This window comes from Lepisma saccharinum, chromosome 21, assembly GCF_977018435.1.
Source record: "Lepisma saccharinum chromosome 21, izLepSacc3.1, whole genome shotgun sequence".
NCBI lineage: Eukaryota > Metazoa > Arthropoda > Insecta > Zygentoma > Lepismatidae > Lepisma > Lepisma saccharinum.
The window spans coordinates 40718795-40745604 of record NC_139249.1 but is presented as its reverse complement, the minus strand read 5'-3'; the positions used below and the strand labels follow the sequence as shown (position 1 = coordinate 40745604).

At 38.7% G+C, this 26810-nt stretch overlaps 1 protein-coding gene across 1 annotated transcript in view; it reads right to left on the bottom strand.

Annotated features, from left to right (window-relative positions):
• Nucleotides 1–21355, bottom strand: part of LOC146004141 (mast/stem cell growth factor receptor kita-like) — a 107302-nt gene extending 85947 nt beyond the window's left edge. The window contains exons 1-4 of the mRNA XM_083142806.1: nucleotides 21307–21355; nucleotides 16352–16500; nucleotides 10708–10867; nucleotides 3875–3996 (exon numbers count right to left, since the gene is read on the bottom strand). Of these exons, the coding sequence (XP_082998932.1) occupies nucleotides 3875–3996; nucleotides 10708–10867; nucleotides 16352–16500; nucleotides 21307–21355 (480 nt within the window). The remainder of the gene's footprint in view (nucleotides 1–3874; nucleotides 3997–10707; nucleotides 10868–16351; nucleotides 16501–21306) is intronic.
• Between the last annotated feature and the right edge of the window lie 5455 nt (nucleotides 21356–26810).

Genomic DNA, 26810 nt, shown 5'->3' with positions numbered 1-26810 from the left:
AGATACAACAAATTTGCTTAAGGGCTATTTTCAAAAACACCCGACAATTTTACCACCAAATCAATAAACTAAACGCATGGCCATGAAATTAGGCGGCTGACAGAAGTTCACGCTGATGCCTCGTTGGAGCACAACTCCGTGTGTTCGGAGGTTTAAGAGAATGAGAGGTCTCATTGTTGAGTTGTAGAGTTGGTCTTTGTAGTTCATGTGATACAAACTGACAAGATTTGCTTGAAAGGTCAGGGATAACACAAAAGTGCCCCGGAGAGAGGTCGGTCTGATGCTCGAACTAGGCAACACAGTCCGGTTGATGATGCAACACATTCCATGATAACCAGTGACTTTTGTCCCACTCTCGCTTTGCTTTTCCCATATGTGGCACCAGCGCAATTCTGCCCAGCAACCTATTTTCATGGCCATGAGTTTAAATGCTATTATCCTGATACTGCTATGGTACCATTAATCTGCCCCATCCCCACCTTCTTAATTAATAATTTCAAATCCTCAAGTTTGAAAGTGTGTCCATATGAAACTACAAATTTAAATTGATTTCTAGCAAAGTAAGGGTGCAAGTTAAAGAGTGGATGATGCAAAGGATTGCTCCTGCCAATTTATCTGGATATTCCTGCTACAGAGATAAATTTTGATCTCTTTACCCCCTTCCCCCATCCCACCCACACCAAAAATAAGTCATATTTTAAACAATATTTCTATTAGGTATTCTACTGCAAACGTTTTAATAAAGGAAGTATCATTTCATGAGTTGAACCCAGTTGGTTGTCAAAAAATTCATCCAAGTAGGCTCAAAAGTGGAACGAAATATTTTCGGATGGGCTTTGTTTCAGTGGCTATTGTAGCTAAGGTTCTCTCTTTTCTTTCTTGTTTCTCTATTCCATTTTATTTTTCCTTATCTCTCTCTTCCTTCTACACTTATATGTTCCTTTCTTCTTCTGTTCTCTCTCTCTCTCTCTCTCTCTCTCTCTCTCTCTCTCTCTCTCTCTCTCTCTTCTATCTTTGTCTTTCTCTCCTCTTCTGTTCCTCTACCTATTTATTTCTCTCTTTAACCTTAATTCCATGTTTCTTTCTCTATCATTCCTTGTCTCTCTCTCTTTCTCTGTAATTGAATTTCTCTCTCTCTCTCTCTCTTCCTCTGTTCTCCATATCTTTCCCTTCATTTCTTTATATCTCTCTTTCCCTGTTCCTCAATCTCTTTATCATTTTTTATTTTGTCATTCATTTCTCTATCTGTTATTTTCTATCTCTTTCTCTCTCTCTTCATCCATCTCTCTATGTGTGATTCTAGCCCTACTATAAATTATTATATAATTGGGTAGGCTGGAAGGTGGGCCAAGGCCAGCCACACACCGATGTGACGTGATAAAACGTGGCAAAGTGCAACACGATGGGCCACAATGTAATGACATGAAGCGATAAGATGCGTCAATTTGTTGGCTAAAATTTGATAGCTGATTTCGTCCATGTACACAGTAAGTCTAAGTATGTCTTTTATAATTTGGGAAGCGGGTAAAGATGCATTGTAAGTGTAACAGTTTACAGCAGAATCAAAGCATCAATGTCTATGTAGAAATGATGTATCAGTTTATATACAGTGAATTGAATATATTTCCAGCATAATTGGTTAGAAAATACGACATTAGTCATTTAAGTAAGATTGAATGACTGCATTTGATTGCTGGCTTCAAGTGATTAGATGTCTCTGGCTGAAGTGAATGGATTGGCATATGTGCAAATCATTTTGTCAAAATCTGCTCCACACAAGACGAAATTCCATGGGCCTTCATTGTTTTGTCCCAAACATTTGCAACCTGTCGCAAGGTGACTCGAGTCAAATGTTTTGTCGGGTGTGCAGCCTCCCATTAGGGACTATGGTAAAACCTTCCCTGAGACAGTGTGCGACAAGAATGACTCACAGTGTCATGTTGTGTCAGATCTGGTGTGTGGCTGGCTTAAGAATTTTTAAGGTGAACTAGAGTTCAGTCACAATCACCTGGTGGCAACTCCCCTGGTTCAATCTTTATCAGTCCATCATTGACAACATTCCTCAATGTTGTCGAAAACAATTCCTAAGTCTTTGTGAGAAGATACTACCTGGATGTCATTGCCTCCTAATATGGGTAAGATGACTTTAACAGGTTCTTTTTGAGAGAAATAGTACTACATTTTTCAGGGTTTAATGTAAGGTTCCATATCAGACACCAGGAAGTAAATGTTGTTATGTCACTCTTGAGGAGATCAGTATCACTGGAAGTGAAGATTTCTCTAAAAATGTTACAGTATCTGTAAAAGGAGGCTATTACAAGAGGGAGATGTGAGATGGTCAGCAAGGCCATCAACAAATATGAATAAGAGAGGTCCTAGAACACTACCCTGTGGAACTCCAGAGCAGTGGCGACTCGTGGCTTTTTTGAAGTGTAGGAAGAAATTATGGTAAACTGAGGAAGGTTTGAAAAATGCGTTCAATTACAGTCGCACAAATAGCTCGTACTATCCATTGCATTTAGACTGTTACCTGCAGGCCCTCGCACAAGGTAGGGAAGGCCCCTACCCCCTTGAACTATGATTTTTTTAATGCGAACCTATAAAAAATATACTGTACATGACGATATTTCAGATTTTGCAAAAATTTCGATTATGTCCCCTCTCCCTGTCGTGTGGATTGAGGATAATAAAAAGTGCTGCTTAAACTCTGAAATTATGATAAATTCTTCTAAATTGTGCTAGGATTTATTATTAATTCCTTTTTTCTGATAACTACAGTTTTAAGTTCAATTATGCATATATTTTTCGAGTTTTGAACTTGCGTTACTTATTATTCACTGCACAAAATTGTGTAGAATGGCCCAACAAACGAGATGGGTTGAACATAGAACTAGAAACGGTTTGAGAAAATGGTTTGTTTACCGTCAACCTTCTATAGATTTACTGCCGCAAAATCTCCTCAGGAACAAAATCGACACGATAAAGAAAAGATAGAGGATGATGGATCGTCGCATGGTTGTAAAAAAGTGTGTCGCTGTGTGTGTATACTCCCTTTTATTTGAAACAAGTCCGCTGGTGAAGTATAAATAAGATTTGAACATAATATTATTTCAATTTCCTGAAAACCTATTCCTTAGAATTCGATTTCCCTTTCCCATGGACTCGCGTTTGCAGATTATATGATTTGACCATTATGCCAAAAGCAGGATGCTAGGGGCCAAAGAAGATCAAACTGTGCCATGTTTAGTACCATTTTGATGTGGTTGGCACCACTGATGTAGGAACCCCTGGATGATTCCTCGCTGGATGCTTTAAAACTGCAACCTTCCTGCTGCCTCTTTTCCACTCCTCATCCATCTGTTAGTTCATACCAGCGAGGTTCCTCAGGCAGGGCAGGAAAGTGTGTGTGTCCATCGACTTTTGGCTGCAGCTGGAAGGAGCGCCACCAGTCAACTCTTGACAGTAGCTAACCTAGTCAAGTGTACGTACATTGAGCTCATAATTGGCATTGGCATATTATTAAACTCCTAAAAACTATAGAAATGGAAGCAAGTATAAATTAACTGTAGGAAGTTCCTCACTTCCTACATGGAGGAATCAACCCTGCTCCAGAGAGGATAGGAAGAAACTTAGAAACTGTTCCTGTAAAAACAGCACATTGTTCGTGATCACTAAGCAAGGTTAGAAATTTGCCATAAATGTTGACTTGATTGTATAATTAGTGAATCAGAAGACAATGATTAAAAGTATCAAAAGCTTTAGCCAGATCAAAGTACATTATCCCTAATTGTGTATTGTTTGAAATGCAGAAAGACAGACAGGTTCTTAAATATAAATTCCATGATTCAGATTAAAGAAAATTGCAATTACTTACTAAGTAGTCTGGTTGAAGGTCAACGGTTACATCTGGTGCTGTAGGTTTGCATGGGATAATAACTTGTTTTCCCTGCACTTCAACCAAATCATCATCCTTTTCTAAGGCCAGCAGCTTTGAACCTAAAAAATATCAATTTTCCTTTATTATGCTGATTAACAGCTTTTGATCATAAAATTTATAATACCAGTACAAGGGCGTTCAAGAAAGTTTTCTGTTTAAAAAGGATGAACCTAATGCCTAGCTCTCTCGAACCCCAAGCTCAGTTGACTTCATAATTATATAAAATTAAAATTTTACAAAATCAATCACAATATCACAATGATAAATTCTAAAACTAGTTATAGATGTATAAAAATAATATAGTTTAATAATAGTTTATGTACTAAGTAGATGTTTAGCATTTTCGATGAGCTCCATATTTCTTTTCTCTGTGTTGTGTAAGCCAGGGGTGCCCATCTCCCCCAAGGCCCATGATGCACTCTCCCCAAAAAGGTAGAACATTCACCCCCCCCCCTAATTCCGAATTATTTATTCACTCAAATTATTTTGGACAGAAAAAAATTGCAAAACTATATAATACAGACATATTTAAGCAATATATGTTTTTCTTATGTACTTTAGGCTTACTTTCATGTTTGCTAACATAAAATGTACAAAACTGCTCATACCTACTGCCATTGTTAGTGTACTGAATCTTATTCTTAACTGTTTTTCTGCTTGACTAACCTTGTATTAATGTGTACAGCACCCCCCCCCCCTTTAAAACCGATTCTAAAAGGCATAAGAGGTGGCAGTGGTGGCGACTGGATTCCAAAACTAGGGGGTAAGGTGTCAAAAGGGGGGGGGGAGCAAGGACAATTGACTTTCCCTTGGTAGAAGTTGGTGTTGGTAAAGTTTAGCATAGTGCAGGAGCAAAAGTGGCAAAAAGTAGGGAGGGCAACTACCCTCCCTCATCCCCCTAATCGCCACCACTGAGAGGTGGTGTTTCATTTCAACCCCATTGCCGCAATCACCCACAGGTAGGTAGAAAAACTGTACATAATAATCATAACTAAAAATCAATAACAAGCGAATCAAACAAAACGATCCCACCCATTTTTGTGTGAAAATATATACTATAATTGGTATAAAATTTTATCCCCCCAAAAATTCCCATGATGCAGGCACAACATGAAACCCCCTGTGGGCACCCCTGGTGTAAGAAACTGTGGGACTCACACAGCCTTTTCATCAATGGCTACCTGGGGATGAGCACCTCTCTGATATTATGGAAGCCACCATTGTTGCCAGGGGCAACTCAAGATAAAATTTTACTCAGGCAAGGTGGATTTTTGTCATCCCCTACTTCCCACACTGCCCCCTGGTACTTTCTTACTTTTCACCTTTCTCCAATAAAAAACGTGCTATGTTATACAGTTTCAATGACAAGAAATAACAGCCCTATTTATAAAATACTTTAAGTGTTATTGTTAAAGAACATGTTTATTGTAGGTACAGTATGTGTTTCTTTAATACCTACATAATGACATCAAAACAACAGTAATCTCTTAGCTTAAATTGCTACATGATTTTCCAATATACTTATTATGTTATTCAGCAGCAACTTCAATTAATTCTTGACAACAATAAATCCAACTCTTTTTAATGTACAAATGCAGGCACATAATGATTCTGATCCCACTTTAAACTGTAGGTTTAGTCTAGATTAGCCTTTCTGTGCATAAACTGGACTTAAAAATAAACTCAGCTATGCTTATGTAATCAGAATTAAGGTATTGGTGCTAATCAAGGGGGGAAGCTTGGTTTTATGTCCCCAAGGTGGTGCTCATAAAGTTAAAGCAATCTTTGTCAAACTTGGAGGTGACCTTGGGGAACAAAAGTGATTCCAGCATGATGCTGATTACATCACCATGGAAGTGATGGCATGTGACTATATCTCTACGCCCCCTATATACCTTCAAGGCAACTTTAGTTTCTTTTTACCTTAGAAAAGAATATCATATTTTATTTTGACAATATAAAATAAAATCATGAAATATTTATCTGATTAGTGTATCTCATGCTCATGTAAATTAGTTATTATTATTATACTGTACCTGCAATATTTACACATTTTCTTACCCTTCCTCTGGAAGTAGCTCTCATTAAAGATATGAATATTATTATTGGATCCGGAAACTGTGATATTCAGATCTAAGTGAGTTAAATGCATGGCCATGAAAATAGGCAGCTGGTCAGAATTGTGCTGGTACCACATATGGGAAAAACAAAGCGAGAGTGGGACAAAAGTTGCTGGTTCCTGCATACTGTGTGGCAACGTCAACCAGGCTGCATTGCCTAGTTCGAGTGTCAGACCGACCTTTCCCCAGGGCATACAGTTATCAGTTTGTATCACATGGATTACAAAGAACAACTCTACAATGATATCTTTCATTCTCTTAAACCTTTGAACACATGGAATTGTGCTCCAACATGGCAACAGCACAAACTTCTGCCACCTGCCTAATTTTATGGCTGTGCATTTAGTTATCTTTTGAGAACTTCAGACTACAAAAGTCCTTTTGTGTAATTAATACATAGTTATTTTAACTTTTGGCTAACTGTGTAGACATTGGATTGAAAGTAACACATCAAAACGTGTTTGCCTTTTTTCCAGTATTCCAATACAGAAACAATTACTGTGAGTAAAATCAGCCAATGATTGGTGAAGAAGGCAAGCTTAAGTATTTCTTTGTTAAATTTATATGTAATGGCCCCACACAGAAATCCTGCTCTCTAGGCTACAGTAAATTAGCCTCAAGATAAATATTATCTAATCAGTACAGATTATTGATATTGTAGCGATCTGATGTAAAGACTTATTTTAGAACATGTATGAACTAACAGTTCAAGGTGGCGGGTGATATTTGGTAATTCTATGACACTTAACTTCAAACATTTCATGCAGAATGCTTCCACAACCCATACAAATGAAGCAGATAATTCTACTCTGTTTACACATAGGTTATTTTGGCCAAAATTTCCTTCTGTGAGTGTGATCTGTCATTTATCCACAACTTCTAACTACCAGCTAACACCAGTGGCGGTTCCTCCATGGAACAGAGGGAACAGGCTGTTCCCTCCTACTTACCACGCTTTGGAGCTATTTAAATTATTTATATTAACATAATAAGAACACTTCTTTCTCCCGAAATCAACGTTTCCAAAATTAATACTGAAGAAAATCTTTCACCGTGGCTGGATGTTTGTTTACGACACCTACCCCCAACGCATCATGGTTCTCACCCTCTACTGTCTGATGCCGAGTATTTCCAACCACGCGCGAAGGTAAACGATGCCCACGGCACCACGGAAGCTGAACACTCTAGCTGTTCCCTCAGAGAGATATTGCGGATTCGATTTTCTTCCAGTTTTTGCTATGTGCTGAAGTTTAATCACGTCATAAGTGATACTTTTGAGTGTAGAAAGTCTATAACTTCCTAATCTCATTGAGAACTTGCGTCTGACATTCATAACGAACTGAAAAAATCTTCTACAGTCTAAGCGTCTGCTAAATGCCTTGGCTAAAGGCTAGGAAATAGCTTCCGAGGGAACAGCTCACATCCACCTGTTCCACCAATCCCAAGACACGCAGTAGCAGGACAAGAAAGTGAATGTTACGAGTGTTCTATGATCGACCGGCTTTAGTTCATTGAACTTTACAGAAAATACAACAAACCAACACACATCCTAACTGAATTAGAAACTAAAACAAAATCATACACAAGGCATTTACAAACGAGTTACTACAACTCTGTAAAATGATTAACTGGATATTCTTCCAGTGGCAGATTATATTGTTGTCCTTGTTTAATCCGGAGAAGGGAGTCTGGAACAGGTCGGGTTTTGTCACGTTAACAACTTCTACTAACAAGGTGGCTACTCACCGGGAATTCCTTGAATTCCGGGAATTATGCATGAATTATTGGCTCCGGGAATTGTGCGTGAATTCTGCTTGAATTTTTCTCCGTAGTCGTGAAAAATTGCAACTTTTCAAAATCCCAATTCCATTGAATTTATACATATTTATAAATTCCTGAGGCAAGTTTTTCACAGTTTAGATTTTATTTTTATCAAGGAAGGAAAATAAAGCTGCGTGGAAAATAAAACAGAATTCTCTGAATTCATTTGCTTTGTTAGTGTCCTTTGCGGAACAATCCATCTGATGGACGGAAGATTATTGCAAGATAAAATATCTTGAAGTTAATTAGAAATAACAATTTTTCGTAGATTACTATTTCCCGTAACATTTGTGACTTGTGTTTGTAGATGTATTTATAGTCCCGAGTAGCTATGTGAAATTACAAATGTAAACTCCGCACCTTAAATTATATATATGTACCGTTCAAGTGAATTAGAATTATTGGATTCATTGGAATCGCACAGACCATATATTGTTAATATAAGTTTGTTTTGTGTGTATGTGTGTGGGTGGTAAGAGACAGTAAAACCTTAGTTTGAAATTATAGAAAACACCTGCTTGTGTCCTTGAATTTTTGTAAAGTTCCCCTTGAAAACTGGGAATTATACTTGAATTTTATTATAGTCGTACAGTAGCCACCCTGACTAATCTAGCAAATGTCATGAAAAAACTCAACCATCTGTGTGCCATTATTGCATTGAGGATGTTTGAATTACAAGAATACTCAACTCTATGAAAAAAACGTCAACTTAATCTACGAATAAAGAGATGAAACAGGTTCCGACAAAACCTTTCTTTCTCTGATCACTCATAAATTTATATTATCAAATTTTTCTTTGTTGCGCATCAACAATTTTACTTTTAATGTTTTCTTTATATTATATCACATTTGCTTTAAAATTATTATTGTCATATAATTTTAACGTGCTTCATGTTTGTCACTTCTGACAATTTGTAATACAGTATATGTATTGTATATTTATTTGGTTCATTTCAGTAAGGGTTGAATTTTACTTGATCTATTGTATTATATTAAGACACCCATGCGGAGGGGGGAACAAGTGCAGGTGACCTGTTTCCCTGCTGATTTATCACCGCACGCCACTGGCTATCACCCGTTCATTCCTAAGTTTACAGTGATGTATTTCTAAAAATTTTTAATAGCTATTAAAACTCATATGATTAGAGAACCAAGCCAGACTTTTTGCCTCCACATGTGGGAGCTTCAAAGTGCAAAATGTGTTGTTGCTAGATGCCTGATTTTTGCTCATACTTAGATGTAACCATCTGCTGTCAAAATGCAGTGGCGTCTCGTGGCCTCAAATTTCGCCGGGGCTTATTTTTTAAAGAATTTAAAATATAATGACAATTCACATGAATTACAAAAAATAGGTATTTTTTTTCTTCTAGACTACAAAACTGACTTACCTTTTTGAAAGAATTTAAAATGTAATGACAAATTACATGAATTACAAAAAAACGGGTATTTATCTTCTTCTAAACTACAAAACTGGACTTATTTTTTTAAAGAATTTAAAATATAATGACAATTCACATGATTACAAAAGAAACAGGTATTGTTGTGAAACATACCTTTCTACGAACGTTGACTCCTCTTCTTCTGCTCAGCAAATTTTGATATTACTTTTTCGTTGAAGCCCTCTATGTTTGAAATGTATTCTATCTCTATTGTAAGCAAGTGCCAAGGCGTTTGGTCTGTCTTGTCCCATTGCATTTCTTAAGCAGGTTTTAATACGCTTCAGTGTGCTGAAACATTGTTCAGATTCAGCTGTTGCCACTGGAGTTATTAAAACTATGTTTGTCATTTTTACTGTTTCTGAAAAGGTACCCTCTAAATAATTTTAAATAAAAAATGAATGCAATCTACTGATAGAGTTTATGTTTTTCAACTCCTCACTACAATAAAGAACACGAAGTTCCCTCTTTAGTTTTCCCTCTTCTATGAAGGGATAATAAATCTGGGAAGATGCCTCTGTTTAAAGATTGTTCTCTATCATTCTGTCCTCGTAGAGCAAGTTCATGTCGACCACAGAATTTTAAGCAATCGATAATTCTATTTAATATATGCCTATTTTTCCGGACAAATTCATTGTGTCTTGTAATTGACAGCCTATGTCCTTCATCAATTTGTGTTCGAACATCAACCCTGCCAAACTCACTCAAACATAGCGAATGAAAGCCACCAAAACACTACAGAACATCACACGAGATCGAACGCGATGCAACAGAATTAGCCCCGAATCAGCACTCAAATCCATTGCACTCTCCCCTCCTCTCTCTGCTAGCATGTGACCTTCACTGTAGGGTAGGTGGGTATAGGCCACGCCTTCCTTTGCGACGTGCCCCGGAAAACGATAATTGACATCAATGCCGCTAGGAGCGCTGTCGTATCCATTGCAACAGACGATGAATTTATGTGGGTAAAAATCGCCTATTAAAAGACTGTGTGATAGTTATGCATTAAGGTGATTGATAATTACGTGAATACATCCGTTTTTCTTTAGGGGCTAAGCCCCGGAAGCCCCAAGGGACGAGACGCCACTGTCAAAATGTACCCTTTACTCCCAGTTCAGGGACAGGCACATTACTTTCTAACTGATAGCGTCTGTCAGACTTAGCCACACCTTGGACACCGAACTTTTGCTCTGAGGTGTAAGGCTGGCAATGCAGTATACATTTCCTGTCACCATGGCGATTGGACCAACCAATTGATTCAAGGGTTCATATGTCGCTTCCTACTTATAGGATTGTTCACATTACCATCTTATCAAGTTGTGAATAATTCTATCCAATAGTGAATGGAAAGAAAATGTGCAATATATCAGTTCTGGTATTAATATGTACTCACCTTCCACAAATACATATACCTCAGCAATGTTATCTTGGCATTTTCTATTGGGTTCCTTGTATTTGTATTTACAGGAGATGAGCCCCACATCTCGGTAGGAGGCATTGCGAATAAGCAAAGAAGATTCATAGAGCTCCTGATTCTTGTTATGTTTAATAATCTGGAAAAAAATAAGATTGTTTAGAAAGTACAACCTTAGTGACAATGAAGTTCGACCAGTCACAAATATAGGAGTGCGTTGTGACAGAAGGAGAACACATGCATATGCTGAACATATTTTATTCAGCAGGCTACATGGAACAAAGGAAAACATAAATTTCCACTGCAACGCAGCAATGTATGGTGTCCACACAAAATAAAACATTTTCGTCCATCTACACGTGACATTGAAGTTCGACCACTGTTAGAGGGGATCCTGTTTACCATGGTGTGACGCCGCCCCGTCGTCGAATAACTGTGGCAATGCGTCGGGGCATGCTGCGGACGAGTCGTTCAAGGTATTCCACATCGATGCGGTGCCATTCCTCCTGCAGGCAGGCGATAAGAGCAGCCACTGTCGTGGGTCCCCTCTGTTGCACACGTCGCTTAAGAACACGCCACACATTCTCAATGGGCGAGAGGTCGGGACTCGATGGTGGCCATGGCAGAGTTCGCACGTGATGGCGAGTCAACCATTCTCTTGTCAGCCACGCTGTATGAGGCCTGGCATTGTCGTGTTGAAAGATGAGACGCCGCCTGTGGAACCGGTGCCTCCGCACTGTGGGAAGATGCCGCTCCAGTATGCGTGTATAGGCGTGTGCATACACAATGCCCTCACAGACGTGTAGTGGGCCAACCCCAGATGCCGTCATGCATCTCCATACCGTCACTGACGCAGGTTTCTGTACCCGACGTGCATAACATTTTGCTTCATTCTGTTCCTCCTTCCGACAAATGACTGTTTTCCGTATTTTCCCGTACACAACATTGAAAATGGATTCGTCCGTCCACAAAACCCTGTTCCACTGCCGAAATGTCCATCCCCGGTACATTCGTGCCCACCGTAGTCGATTGCCTTTGTTGAACATGGAAAGGAAGGGTTTACGTTTCACCTTGTACACTCGGTAACCGCATCGCTGTAGGTAACGGCGAATGGTTCTGGTTGACACTTCAATGTGAAAGCATTCTCGAGTCCACAGTCGTAATTCGGCCACAGAAACATGATTGTTGGTCTGGATATAGCGCCTAAATATCCGTAGGTCACGCACGCTCAGCAGGCGTTTTCGACCGGGGGCCTTACCTGGCTTTGTAGTACCCGTATTTTGGTGGTGTTTGATGATGCAGTGGACGGTTGACTTGGGTAAGTTCAGTTGGCGCCCTATTTCCCGTTCACTGAGTCCATCCCGTTGCAACTCCACCACTCTTCTCCTCACGGTGTTGTCAATAGGTTTGCCCCTGGCCATAGTGATGATGCATTGCGGTTCCTCGGTGCACAGCACGCGCTTATATATGGCGGACTCCCTTATCGTGTCCGTGACGTCATGCTTCCGTCGAATGCGCCACTATCTGTAATTTTCCGTATGGGTCTGGTGCCTGGTCGAAGTTCAATGTCACGCGTATAGTTCCCCGTTTTCGTTCTTTACGTGACCTTGGGTGCAACATGCTGGGATCACGATTCTTGCCTGCTCACACGCCTCCTCTTACACACATGCGTCACTTCTGTGGGTCACCCATTCCACCGCCTATGCCTCTGTGCATTTAATCACGTATTCCTTTCTGGTCGAACTTCATTGTCACCAAGGTTGTACTTGTAAAATTTATCAAGTTTTTAACTTCAATTATACAAATTTCCGACACATTTGTGAAGTATGCTCATAATGTTTCTCCCTCATAACACACTTGTAGAAGTTCAACTAGTAATGCTGCCAGTGCAGTGTAGTGAATTTTAAGTGTATTCAAGTGACTGCACAGGGGACAGAAATTGTACCTGACCTTACTTCCACATAGTACACCGTGGACTGCATTTTGCAGACTAATGAGGTACTGGAGATTGAATTTGCAGACCGGAAAATCTCTTGTGGGACTTTTATTGCATCATCCATATATGCATGGACGTAACTTGGTGGTCAAACTTGGGATGGGGCGGGGCAAAATCGGACTTGGGACTTTATGAGCGGGAGAATCAAACTTGGGACTTTACTTTGGGGACAGAATCAAACTTAGAACTTAATTGGGGGCAGAATCAAACTTAGAACTTAATTGGGGGCAGAATCAAACTTAAAACTTAATTGGGGACACAATCAAACTTAGAACTTAATTGGGGGCAGAATCAAACTTAGAACTTAATTGGGGGCAGAATCAAACTTAGAACTTAATTGGGGCAGAATCAAACTTAGAACTTAATTGGGGGCAGAATCAAACTTGCAACTTAACTTCTGAGGCAGAATCAAACTTGGGATTTAACCTTGAGGGGCAGAATCAAACTTGGAGCTTAAATTCAGGGGCAGAATTCGTAAGTTTTACATCCCATAAAAATTGTGCCCAGAACTATTTTGCTAAATAGCTTACATTTGTGCAACCATAAGAAAAACCTCTTCAATATTTTGCTCCTCAGGTCCAAGGAAGTTAATAAAACTATCCTTAACTTTTAAATTTCGTAACTTCAAAACTGGGGGTGGAAGTGTCCCGCTCTTGCCAAGTTATGCCTATGCAATCTTAATATTCATCTTCATTGTGGCAATTAGCCAAAAGTGTCAGAAAATAAACTAAACTAATCAGTCAATTAATTACATTGATCTTCTGATAAGAATGATGGAAATTTGAAATTTACAATTTATCAAGACGTCAGAGCGCCAAGAAACTTACTCTCTCCATCCCTATGTGGAGAGAATGTGTAAAAGTTAGAGGGACCATGGATTTGTTATAGGGAACTGACATCTCTTGGATATCTACACCTGCATAATTTTAATTGGATGCAGAAGAGAAAATAGTTTTTCAGAAGAATGGCACTTGAAATCTAAAATCTTTAAATTAATGTTGGCACAGCATAGCACTTTGAATCTTTGACACTAATTCTGAAAGTGATAATTTTCATTAATTTGTATTTAATGACTTTATTATTTATTTACCATATTCTACCATTAAATAATTGTCAGATAAGACCTTCCAGTGGTCAGCATCTCATGTAGTTGCCCAACTTGTGTGTCCTTCTGTTGCATTTTGGTGTCAAGGCTGTTGTTGCATGTATGCAGTGGCGGATTACCAAATAGGCCCACTAGGCACGTGCCTAGGGGCGGCAACTCTTGGGGGCGGCAAATCTTTTTTCCAGAATATCAAGAAATATAAAATGTGTCTACGAACACAGTGACAATTTAGACCTATGAAACCAATGTTTCAAATCAACGGGTTGCAACACTTTCGCTTCATACGAAAGAAACCTTGATGTATCGGATTTGTGTGTTATCAAGAAATATTTCGTCTGCTCTGCCTCCTTCAGGCGCCAATCAATTTGTTTTTAACCCATGCAGTGGCTTTTATCGCTTACAATGGCAATGCAAGCCTCCCCCTGCAAGCCGCCCCCAGCCTTTGTTGGTTTGTTCTTGTAAATACATACCCCTCGATCTTCCACTAAGCGTTTGTTAATGGCCAGGCAGGAAAGAAGACTGATTGTTTGAAACTCGCATCTGTAACAATGCCAGTCTTAAAAAAAAATGAACACATAAACACTGCTGATGAGTGAGTGAGTGAGTGCTGCTTTCGTGTGGACCGCAACTAGTTTTTGTCTTACTGTATTCTCTGGCTGGTGCATTCAGTTTTTGCTAGTGCGTTTGCGATTTGGTGGTTTTTTATGCAGCAGGTACAAACAAAGTTAAGTGGGGCGGCTTATCGTAAACTTGCAAACGAAAAGCGTGAAAGAGAAGCAACCTTACAGAAAAACCTTGGTACAGTGAACACGTTTTTTAGGTGAAAGGAACAAGTGATTTCAGAAAGCAGTTCAAAAATTGAAGTGGAAGCGGCTACATCGCGTGAACTCTGAAACGCAAAATGTCGAAAATATTGTGGGTTTAGTGGAGGAAGAAAGTGCACCTGAGGTTGTGTCCCCTCAGTTAGTAGGAGTTCCTGATTGTGACAGTGAGAGTGCAGATTTCGTTAGTGACGATCCTGCCGAGTGGTGTCTGAATGAGTCTACAATTGACATTCTTCTAAGACGTGGAATTAATCAGAATGCTGAAAACGATTTTTCTAAATCGCAGAGACTCATAGCAGGTAGACAAGATTTTTAAATAATAGCGTTTTTTTCGTAAACTTGTAAATGGCGAATCAATTTTGCGGAATTATTTGGTATATTCGTGCAGCACTGGTGCCGTTTATTGTGCATCATGCAGGTTGTTCAAGGGCAAGACAAACATCGCAACTCACGGCATTTCAGACTGGAAAAACATTTCAAATATTCTAGCATCACACGAAAATTCTGAAGAACACAAAAACTGCGAGTTTGCACTCCTAACAAGGCAGAAATCGATGCCGAGTTTGATCCATTTCTTGCAGAACACATTGAACGGTATGGAAATCCGGGGAAAGGTCATACAAGCTACTTGTCTTCTACAATTTGACTGGTGAGTGGTGAATTTAATTTCTCAATACATTACATAATTTTAGGTATAGCACATACAGAAAATCAATTGTTTGTTATTAATTTTTATCCTTTGTTTTTATTTCAGTATATTCACTAATTTTTATATTAGCCTGTAAAAATACTGCATAATATACTACTTTTCTTTTGAGAAGGGCGCACATTAAGTTTGTGCCTAGGGGCGGCGAGGAAGCTTAATCCGCCACTGCATGTATGGACAGGGTGTTTCCGGGCTGATGATACAAACTTTCAGGGATGATGGAGAAGGGCGCATGTATCAATTTGAGATAAGGAACCCTGGTCCGGAAACGACTTAGGTGAAAGTTACAAGCAAAAATCGGTGTATGAAGATGTAATAATTTTATTACCTGCACAAGTTTCACAAGCTGCTACATTCACAAGAGTTGTTCAAAGTGGCGTCCCCTAGCTTCGCTGCAGGCATGACATCATCGCACAAAGTTCTGGTGTAGCCGTTGGAACAACCCCAGGGTCGTTCGAACAATATCACAGGCAGCGGGAATTCTTGTCAGGGGATCCTCTTCAGTCTCGACAGGTGTCTCGTACACAAGACTTTTCACATGACCCCACAAGAAGAAATCAAGTGCGGTCAGATCAGGTGACCGAGCTGGCCACGGAACAGCTTGTGAAACTTTTGCAGGTAATAAAAGTATTACATCTTCATACCCCGATTTTCGCTTATAACTTTCGACTAAGTCGTTTCCGGACCAGGGTTCCTTATCTCAAATTGATACATGTGCCCTTCTCCATTATCCCTGAAAGTTTTTATCAACGTCCCGGAAACACCCTGTATATGTAAACATAAACACATATGTGCATGTGTGCTTGTGATGCCACTTCAGGATGTAAGCAGGAAGTCTGCTAAATACTTTTTACCTCATTCTGACTTCCTGTGAAGGAAATGTCTTTGTTATACATATTTTTATATGTGTTTTCATTCTTTATAAGTGCCACCAAGCTGAAGATCACATAAAGATAAAGAACAAAAAAAATTAATATAAATGTTAAACATACCTGATTTGTAGTATTCACAACCTCTCTTTTCCATTCCAAAGGACACAAACCCTGACAAATGATTGTCACATCCTCAGTTTCATTCAATGTGATGTCCGATTGGCTTATATTAAGTCTTGGAAACACGGCATCACTATTATGAAGGAAGCCTGCAAATGTATATATGCAATCTTATGTTTATAAAATACTGAAGTAATTTTATATTATAATTTTTCTTATTCATCACTTTAAGAAAATGTGATAAACACACAGAATTCCAATAGGAATGATTTATTTCGCAATTTTGAAGAATTGTAATAAATGGATTGATATCACGCTAAATAAAATAAGTTAGAGCAATGTTAACCATGTTAATATACAGGAACTATCTGATCATTGCTAGCAGATTCGTGAACAAATGGGTTTTAATTACATGATAGGCGTGTAGGTATACAAATGCTGTCCAATCTGCATGAGTTTCTGATCCTACATTGGTTCGAACAGTGGCGGTGATTGGGTTCCAAAACTAGGGGGATGGGGAAATACAATAAGTGGGAGGTAAGGACAGTTTACTTTCCCTTGGTCTATGAGGATTAGCACAGTTCAGGGGCAAAAGTGGTAAAAAGTAGGGGGGCAACTGCCGTAGTTGCCCCTCCTCTAATCGCCGCCACCGGTTCGAAAACAAAAATTGACAGGTGATTCAAGAACATTTATAATGCATGAATTTTGTAATTTATGTCTTCTGATTTATGGATTTGAAAACCATCACATGTGCCTATCCTTTATAATTATACCAGGCAATAATAAAATCATTAAATAAATTATGCAACTATGCTGATCACAAGCCGAACTGGAGGCTGACCTACTTTTTTCTACATAGCTCTCTATCTGTCCACAACAACAGTTGGGAAGTAAAAGCTGCAGGGGTAACATCGCTCTCCCGTTACAATGTTGCCAAGTGTACGTCTATTTTTGGCAGTTGTTTTTATTGGCATGTTTGTACAGTGTTTTGGTGTTTTGTGCACTAATTTTCCGTGCTTTGTGTACTATTGTACTACTTTTATCCAGTAACTGTGCTGATCAACTCTCTCTCTCTCCGTTTTATAGTACGTTTGGCAACATGCTGTGTATCCGACGCTCATTTGTTTCATCCCGCCAGGAACTTTCGGTGCCTTGTGACTCGAAAATGCCCGATGTCAGTCGAAGAGAATTCAACTGATCGCTGATTCGTTGTCTCCCAGCCGCCAGCCGGAATTGCGAGCATTATAGAATAGATATGTCAGAAATAATACACTCAGATATTGCTTCCATGTAGCTCCGATTCTGACTACCACTCTCACACCTACTTAAGTTTTGTGCACATTTGTCTGGACTCAAACCAATATTTTGCTCGCGAGGCCTCGTTTGGACGTTATGAGCCCTCGAAAAACAATAATTTTTATCCTGTATGTATGAGTCTACCAAGCACATTTTCAAGGTTGCCACTATCATCTATTTTTGCTGTCGGAACAACTTGACCAAGATGAAAAAAAAAAACAGTAATCGTTTCTGTGCCGGTGAGCATGTCATAATCTCGTCTAGAGTCTCAAAATATATATGTAGTATAAACAACAGACTTTCATGGCATATTGAGTTCATCAAGGCAAACAACTTTTCCTTGTTTGACGCATCATTTCGACTATACGGGCGCTCGAAACCGGAAGTTTAGCCTGGATGTATGAAACCACGACATACAGACTCACAATTGCCACTAATGATTGTATGTTTGATTTTACTTCGCTTTTCCGCCACTTTTGGATCGCGAAGATGAGGATAAATGGGTGAAAGAACAATGACAAATGCAAATAGACAGCATACAAGTCCCATAGACGATTATACTGGCTGCAGAGGCGCAACCACGAATTTTTGTCTGGGGGGGGGGCAAGTAGCAGGATAAACGTACCAATAATAATAATAATAACTTAATAATAATAATTTTAATAATACTAATGTTAATAAAAATAATGTTACTAATAATGTTATTTTAACATTATTATTATCACTATTGTTATTGTTATTATTGCTTTGCTTTATTTTACTTCGCTTCTTGTGCCACTTTTGGCTAATTTGCGGAAATGGGGATGAGTGATGGCATGATGAAAATGATGAATGGATACTCGCAAACATCCATGCCCAAGCCGGGATTCTAACCCAGGACCAACATTATTATTACTATTAGTAGTGGCTGTATCAAAGACGTTATTATCCTCGTAACTTACGCACAAAGGGGGTAGAAGTTTGTGCTATAGCATTTGTGTTCGAACAAACGATTTGAATTATTTTTTTAACACGTTCAATTTCACATTAATAATGTAAGACAAGCACATAAACTATTTTTGAAAGACAGAAAATGCTTGATAAATGCATTCTAAATTTTTTTTTACATTAACATAACTTTCATGCACGATATATGTTTTACATAACTTTCATGCACGATATATGTTTTACATATATGCAACGTGGAGTGACGTGGACACTAAATTGCGTACGTATTCAAAGCTTCTTTAATAAATATTATAAACAGCATATATTATTTAAATACATTACACAACCAATTCATTCATCTCACAATAAACCAACGGCAAAAATGACATACTGTAAATTGTTTCTCAAATGTGCACGCTCAAAACAATTGTTCGTGCATTTGAAACAAAATCAATTAAGGCAAGTGTTATTTCTCTGTCTGGTGATTTACAATACATTACAGCGAACAAACGCAAATTGCGAGCGAAGAGAACAAGACCATTTTTGGATCCAATTTTTTTGCAGGGTGAAATCAATATTAATTTAATAGGGTGCAAATAATATCACAGAACGCCATGGCATTATATCATTTACAACTTTTGTGCCTCCCCGATGGTGGACTGGTAACATCGTCGCCTTGTGATCAATGGGTCCTGGGTTCGATACCCGGTGGAGGCATGTAGTGGTTCGGAACCCACTTTAAGCTATAGGCCCAGTCTCAATTAGCCTTTCTGTGCATAAAGTAGACTTAAATAAAACAGAAATCAATCAAACAATTTCACAACTTTTTTTTCATTTAGATTATTCGGCGCCCAGGGCCTTCTCCCGCCGTCTCTTAGCTACGGTCCTGAAATTGATAAGCACGGCTCGGAAGTTGAGGAAAAATCATTTTTTTCCCTAGTGTCCGAAGACGAGGCCCAACATAATATATGTTCATTTTGGGTCAATGTAGGCCAGAAAAAGGTGGGTTTTATTTGTACTTTTTTGCCTTTTTCGGCGTTTTTTGGCTTATTGGTCCTTTTTTTAACCTATTTTTAGGTCTTAACGGCTTTTTCTTGCAACTTCACCTTCTTTTCACTACGTTTTTACTGCCCATTCTCAATTCGAATCATCATCAGTTCATCACCTCTTAAACATCCTTTCTGTAGTAAAGAAATTCAAAAGAAAGAAAGAAAGAAATATATTTGAAACATCCCTGAAACAAGAGAAAAACATTTTTGGACGACTGAAGCAGGTAAGGTACAAGGTCCGTTAACCGTAACTTGTCTGGAAGGTCGCGCTGTAAGTGGCAACTTTCTCTTGTTTTGAACCTTTCAGTTTTTTCGCACTGTGTACCATGCCACCAGAATTTTGAATGTTTTTATTCATTAAATATGTAATTAAAATGAAGTTATTAATTAATTTGGATCACATTTATACGTCCTTTTTTCCGTTTTTAGGTCCTTTTTTTTATATTTCTAGGTCTTTTTATATTATAGGTCTTGTTTTGGCAATTTATAGGTCTTCACTTCCAAGCCCTAGTGATAGGACTAAAAAAAGCAGGGAATGTGAGCGAAGCATGCAAGAAAATTTTACGAAAAGTATTTTTATTTGCATAAAATTTGAAGTTCCGGGCGGCAATTGCCCCCTGCAGGTACACTTGGCCGTCAATGTTTGCCCCCCCCCTTGCCCCCTAGAACTCATTTGCGTTCAAGGTTGGGGGCAATGCCCCCTACCCTTCCTGTGGTTGCGCCACTGACTGGCTGTGAGTCCAGGCGCCAGAGCCTCGCTAGTCTGCAAAATGCAGTCCAGGGAGTACTACTTGGAAGAACGGTTGACTTTTGGCTGTCTTCACAGAGGGTCAACCCCTACACCCCAATTGTCACTAATGAATAGTTAGGTATATGATTTATCAATCAAGTATAATTTATTAGGTCTGAAGAAAACGTAAAGTAAATTTGGTTTGGAATTTCATTCCGAAGTAGTCTCGGATACAAAGTCTCGCTCTCGGTAACATCCATACCCTCACCGGGGATCGAACCAGTGACCTTCGCACTAAAGATGAGTGCGCTAATCTTATGCTACACGGGAGCCACGATAAGCTTAAGAGACAGAAAAGTGACGCAAGACAAGAAAAATGAAAATTTGAATAGCTAGATGCTATTTAACTTGTCTCTGCAGTTGGTCATTTTTATGCACATATAGATAATAATTGTAATTTCCTCTTCCTTATTTCATAAATAGTAAAAAATAATGGTAACATCTTTGAATGCGTATTAGTGGTTTCGCATGTTTGTAATTCCGTTGATAGTGTTCATAAAAGTGCTTGAGCTTGTATTTACTTTTCATAACCGCACGTGACGTCATTTCTCGTAAGCCATCGTCCCCGAATGACTCACCTGGGTTTCACCAAACTTGCAGGCGTACGTATATAGCGCCAGTCTGCCATCGTATCGGTACAATATTTCTTCATTGTACCTTGAAGTTACAAGTTACGTTGTGGAAAAAGACGGGGATGTACTACATTCCTTCTCGCCGGCAACTTGTGTAGGTGTCACTGCGTAAAGGCATGGCACATAACACATGCGTTTTACTAAGGCGTGGGCATGGCACGCAGGTGTGTCATTAATTGATCATTGCGTCGCACAACACGAGTAAGTGTTAGGAGCAGCACAGAAACCTACTGATATTTACAAAATAACATGCCAACTTACCTGAACTAATGACAACCAGCGCGCAGAGAACAACGCGGTCCTTATCCATTCCAGTGCACTCACACCTCTGGTAAGATTAGACTAGACATGAAGCAAGGAGGCCCCTTATCTCTTATCAGGAAGGATGTGGCAATCCTGTATCCGCCAGCGAATCTCACACTTTGTTTTTCCTTCCAAGTCAGTAGTCTCGTCTAATTTGACGTCGCGTTTAAAATACGATTCCTTGACTCTGTAACCACGTGTGGATGTATCTGTACACAAGTTCAAGCAAATCTTCCACAGATAAAGCACGAGTCAGCGGTTTCGCTAGCGCCCCCTCAACTCCTGACATGCGAGTGGAGGGACGCAAGGGTGGTGGCTCACGTCCATTGCCACTTGTTAAAATATTTTTTTTCCTAGTGTCACAGTTAATTTCATTTGTAAAAAATGCTTCCTAGTGAAGTTCCAGGCGCAGCTATGTACTGCTTACATGGGGGAGGTACAAATGTAAACATTAATTTATTTATATTTTTCATGTATTTACATTTCTGCATGTAGGATTGTGCAAGTTTGCTACCCAAACATATACAGGGTGAACCATTTAAGTTGATAACTCGAAATATCTTACAAACGAAGCGTTTTCAAAGGAAATGTTTCAAATAAATGTTTACTTTAAGGGAGAAAGAGAATGACATTATGTATTTTTTTAGCAAGCGGCCATCTTGAAGGTTATTTGAAGGTTACTCAATGTTTTTAACCTGGAAACCTAATGTTTTTGTTTAATATTATTATTCCTCTTGCAAAAATAAACAACTTTTGTACAAATCATTTTTCCATCCAATATGTAGTTTCACAGATATTTGACAAGTAAAATGTGGTAACACAAATTCATTAGCATCAAATATTTTATTCCAAAAACGGTGTGTAATCTGTTGTTTCCTAGCTGTCAGCCCCACCAACTCTATTCTTCGATTTTTCTACTGCGAAAATTTTTATAAGACATTAAAAATACATTACATTGTTCTCTAGAGTGTTCTCAATATTTCTGTATTACTTTTGTTCATTGTAGGAGGCAAAATGCACTTGGTGGGCCTATCAGGCGACATCTTTGAATTATTGTTATTGGAGACACTCATGCCAGTGACAGTGTACCATTGATTGGTAATGATGGTAATTTTTGTAATTATTATAATAAATAAACAACTGGCCTCTATGAACAAAAAGCATTAATAAAATAATATTATGTTTTCTGTGAGTTTTAGCGAATGGTAAAATATGTGTGTGACACTCATGCAATAATTTGTTATTATTTTTTATTAATAATGGTAAATTTGTAATTATTATAATTAATAAATAACTGCACATATATAATCAACAAAAAGTGTAGGTCTGTGACTCCCCTCCTCGTACGGCACGGGTAAGTTAGGGTTAACCCTTCCTGTTTCTTGAATTTCCCTTTAAAATTGTCTCTGTTGTTTGTTTTCCTCCTTCCTTGTCAAGTCCAACTAATTCCCTCCTAATGCTTTCCTATTTGACGTTTGTATCTTGATTACTTGCATAAAGTATTTTGAAATCAACATTATTTGTTATTTGTATCTTTCATATTGTAATCTATTTTATCGAAATTATTGGTCAGCAGGTAATCATTGGCCATCAAGGGCTCCTGCGCCATAGTTGTGTTATTGTTTGAGCAATATGTTTAAACTCAGGGCTTTTTTAAATGCTTAATGTAGTCAAGGTTACACCCAGTGCCGGATCTACACATCTTGCCCCCTCCCCCGCAAAATATTACAAAAGGCTCCCCTCTACCTACCTACCTTTACACACACACATATATTATGTGTGTGTGTGTGTGTGTGTGTGTGATTCTTGATCTCATGTTGACAAAGTCACATATAAGGGCCTAGAGGGTGATTTAAAAGTCCCTTAACACCCCCTATAAAAAATAAAGGAGTTAGGCTAGGTACAATTGGTCATGATAGAAAGAGGTTAGGCTTAGGGGAAACCACAAGTGTATTCCAAGCGGACGTCCGCCATATTGAATTCAAATTTTTTATATTGATATATATATGACACTGTTTTCTCACACCTGGAAAATTATGCATTTGTTACAATCACGCATTCATAACTTTTTCCTGATTAAATATAAGTTGATGAAACTTTCACCACTGTATTTATCGTGAAATTCTAGACTGATTTGATTCTAGTCTGACTGCCACGCGGGAAACCCTGTTTTTTTCCCGCAAAAGAGCGCTCTATGGCCCAACCAGCCTAAAATCAAATTGTACCGGGGGGTAAATGCGGCTGCACTGTGGTGCTGATCACATCTCCTTCAAGATGGTCGACATCGAAAATATGTAGGGCCCATACCGCCACATATCCTAAGTATGCCTTGATGGCACGGTACCATGCACAGGGAACTTTATCTTTACCTGTATTCATTGTATTTGTTTCTGTACCACTGAATAAGTACGTTTATTTTTTTTACATACGCATGAACCTACGAACCCTCTCTGAGGGCCCCCTAAATGCTTACTTGTCTCCGCCCCCCCCCCCCCCCCGCACTGCGGGGTTTTGCGGCTTGTAGATCCGGCACTGGTTACAGCACTGACTCTATGCAGATATGTAAACACTAAAATCACGAGGAAATTTCAGCGAAAAATGTAGACTCGACCAGGAATCGAACCCGGGCCTCTGACTTGATTTTAGTTTGCTAAATCGCAAAGTAAAAATCATGGCTTTCATGCTGCAAATATATTATTATTGTTATTATTATTATTATTGGGTTAAAAATATAACCATATCAGTGGGCTAAAGAATGTACAACCACATGTTTCTTAGGTGGGGCAGGGCAAGCCTCCTCGAATGACCCTATCACTGCCCTTAATTGACTTGCATTGCACTGGCGTATTTTGCACTTGATGTTGCTATTAATAGTATGCTATCTAACTTTTTATTATGTATTTTTGTATTGTGTTATCGTCACTTTTCAATGATCCCCTCCTCTCTATCTCCTCTTGGAAAGATTGATTGATTTGTTGTTTTAAGTCCACTTTATGCACAGAAAGGCTAATCGGGACTGGACCTACAGTTTAATGTGGGATCCGAACCACTATGTGCCTCCACCGGGTATCGAACCCGGGACACCTTTATTACAAGGCGAGGACGCTACCACTGCGCCATCGAGGAGGCCCTCTTGGAAAGAGTTGGTTGTTGTCGACCTCCGTGGCGGAGTGGTTAGCACGAAGCGCTGCGACACGAGGGTGCCGGATTCGAGCGCCACAACCGAATTGCGCACACTTTAGATCCAGGATTGCGCACAATTCTCAATGACCTGTTTTGCGCACAGATTTTGGTCGAACATTGCCCCTTTGATAACTTTAAAGTCTGTGCACAAAACTGTTTTATTCTTTAGACAAGAAGAGAGAGAGGAATTAGAAATAAAATAGTAAATATCTTAGGGATTAAATAAAAAATATAATTTGACCATTAAATGTAGCACGTCTAGATAGGTTAGGTTAGGTTCGGTTAGGTAAAACACAGCAAAAACACTTGTAAGTCCACACACACACACACACACACACAAACAAACACAACAGAAGTGAGAACGGCTTGAGAACATTTTACATCTGACAACATCACCTCATTTTTTTGTGCGCAATCCTGTACATTGTGACAGCTTGTCAACGGCTTATGAGATACCACTGATAAAACCGGAAAAGTGTGCGCAATCCGGCTGTAGCCGATTCGAGTCCCGGCTAGGGCATGGGTCTTTTCGTGTGTCCCTTCATCAATCACACATTTATCATCACTCATCCTCATCTTCGAGGTTAGCCAAAAGCGGCAGAGAAGCGAACTAAAATTAAATAAATCAATCGAACTGGTTGTTATGAATAGCCAAGGAGGCTGAAGCAGTCCTGCTGAAATAAACGCGACTGTTATTATTAATTTAAGTTCATCATCACTTCTTGTGATTTTGTACAGCTGACGGCAAATATATTAGCAAGCGAACTCTTCATCAGCATGCTCATTCACTCTAAAAACGCCAATGAGTAGAAGACAACGTTTGCTTCAGCATCAACACAATTGAATACCTTTTTCAAATAGTTTAAAAACGTACAAGGACTTTGTAATCACCCTGTGCCGCGAATATTTTTCAGTACATAAAGACACCTTTGACACATTTCTAGCACCTAAAAATCCGTGTTGCGCTTAGCAGTATCCTGTTTCCAACAGACATAACGGGCATATCAACATTACTGACACCGACATGTCCAACCCCATTCTCCCTGTATTGCAGCAGTTGTCATTCATCGCATGGCGTATCCTTCGCGTGTGCTCGTGCGGAGATGGTCACGGCTCCAACCTTGTCCGAGACATATATTCAGTCATGTGCAAAGCTTTTGGGTATCCAGGCACGCGTAAATCCCAAATCCGTCCATCTACGGAATGTATATATTTCAGACCTGACCAACTTCAACATCAAATTTCGTGAGCCAACTGTGGCCATGATCATAGGCAAACTTTTTAAGGAAGAGTGAATGTGTTTATGATAGAACTGATAAAGAATAAGGATATGAAGACAAGCCAGATACAGAGAGAGAAAGAGAGAGAGAGAGAGAGGGGGGAGAGGGAGGAAATATGGAGAAAAGTTATATATATATATATATATATATATATATATATATATATATATATATATATATATATATTGTTCCTGTATTTAAAATTATTGATAGTATTAAGTGTCAAACTATTATATTTGCTGCTAGTCGCACAGATAGAGTTATTGGACGAATTAAGTTTCCAATTATTTCAATAATACTATAATTGGTGCTGGCACGCCTTCTGGCACTAGGTGTGCTAATATATGTTTTGTATTATTAATTCACCAAAATAATATAAAGGATACTCATATTGGTAAAGCTAGTGTCAAAGTAAAAACTAAGTGACTTGATCTAATAAATACATATGTGAATAGGCCTATTGAATTATTGAATAAAATTATTTAAAATATACTAATAAATATTAATGTTCTTCCTTGATGATTAAATATTCCTAAGAATGTTTTAAATTCTTCATGCGATTTTGATATTATTATATTATATATGAGTGAAGTTCGTGATTGTATTAGTCAGAATGGAGCAGGAATTATTAATAGTCCTAGGAAAGTTCTTATTCAGTTTAGTGATATATTTATAATTGATGATGTTGGATCGAATGATGAGAATAGTCTTGTTATCATTTTCAGGATTTGGTTTTTTATTTATATTTTACCGTGATGTTGTTAATATTTAATATTTTATTATAATTATAGTAATTAATAATTATAAATAGGTTATTATAAATATTGTAAATAGAATAATTCATTTTAAGGGGTATATTTGTGCAATTAAAAAGTATCTTTATGTAGATAATTTAGGTTTTACATATACTGTATATCAGTGGCGGCGATTGGGTTTCAAAACCGGGTGGGGGCAAGGTCCCTCCTGGTCGCCGCCACTGCTGTATATTTAAAAACGCAA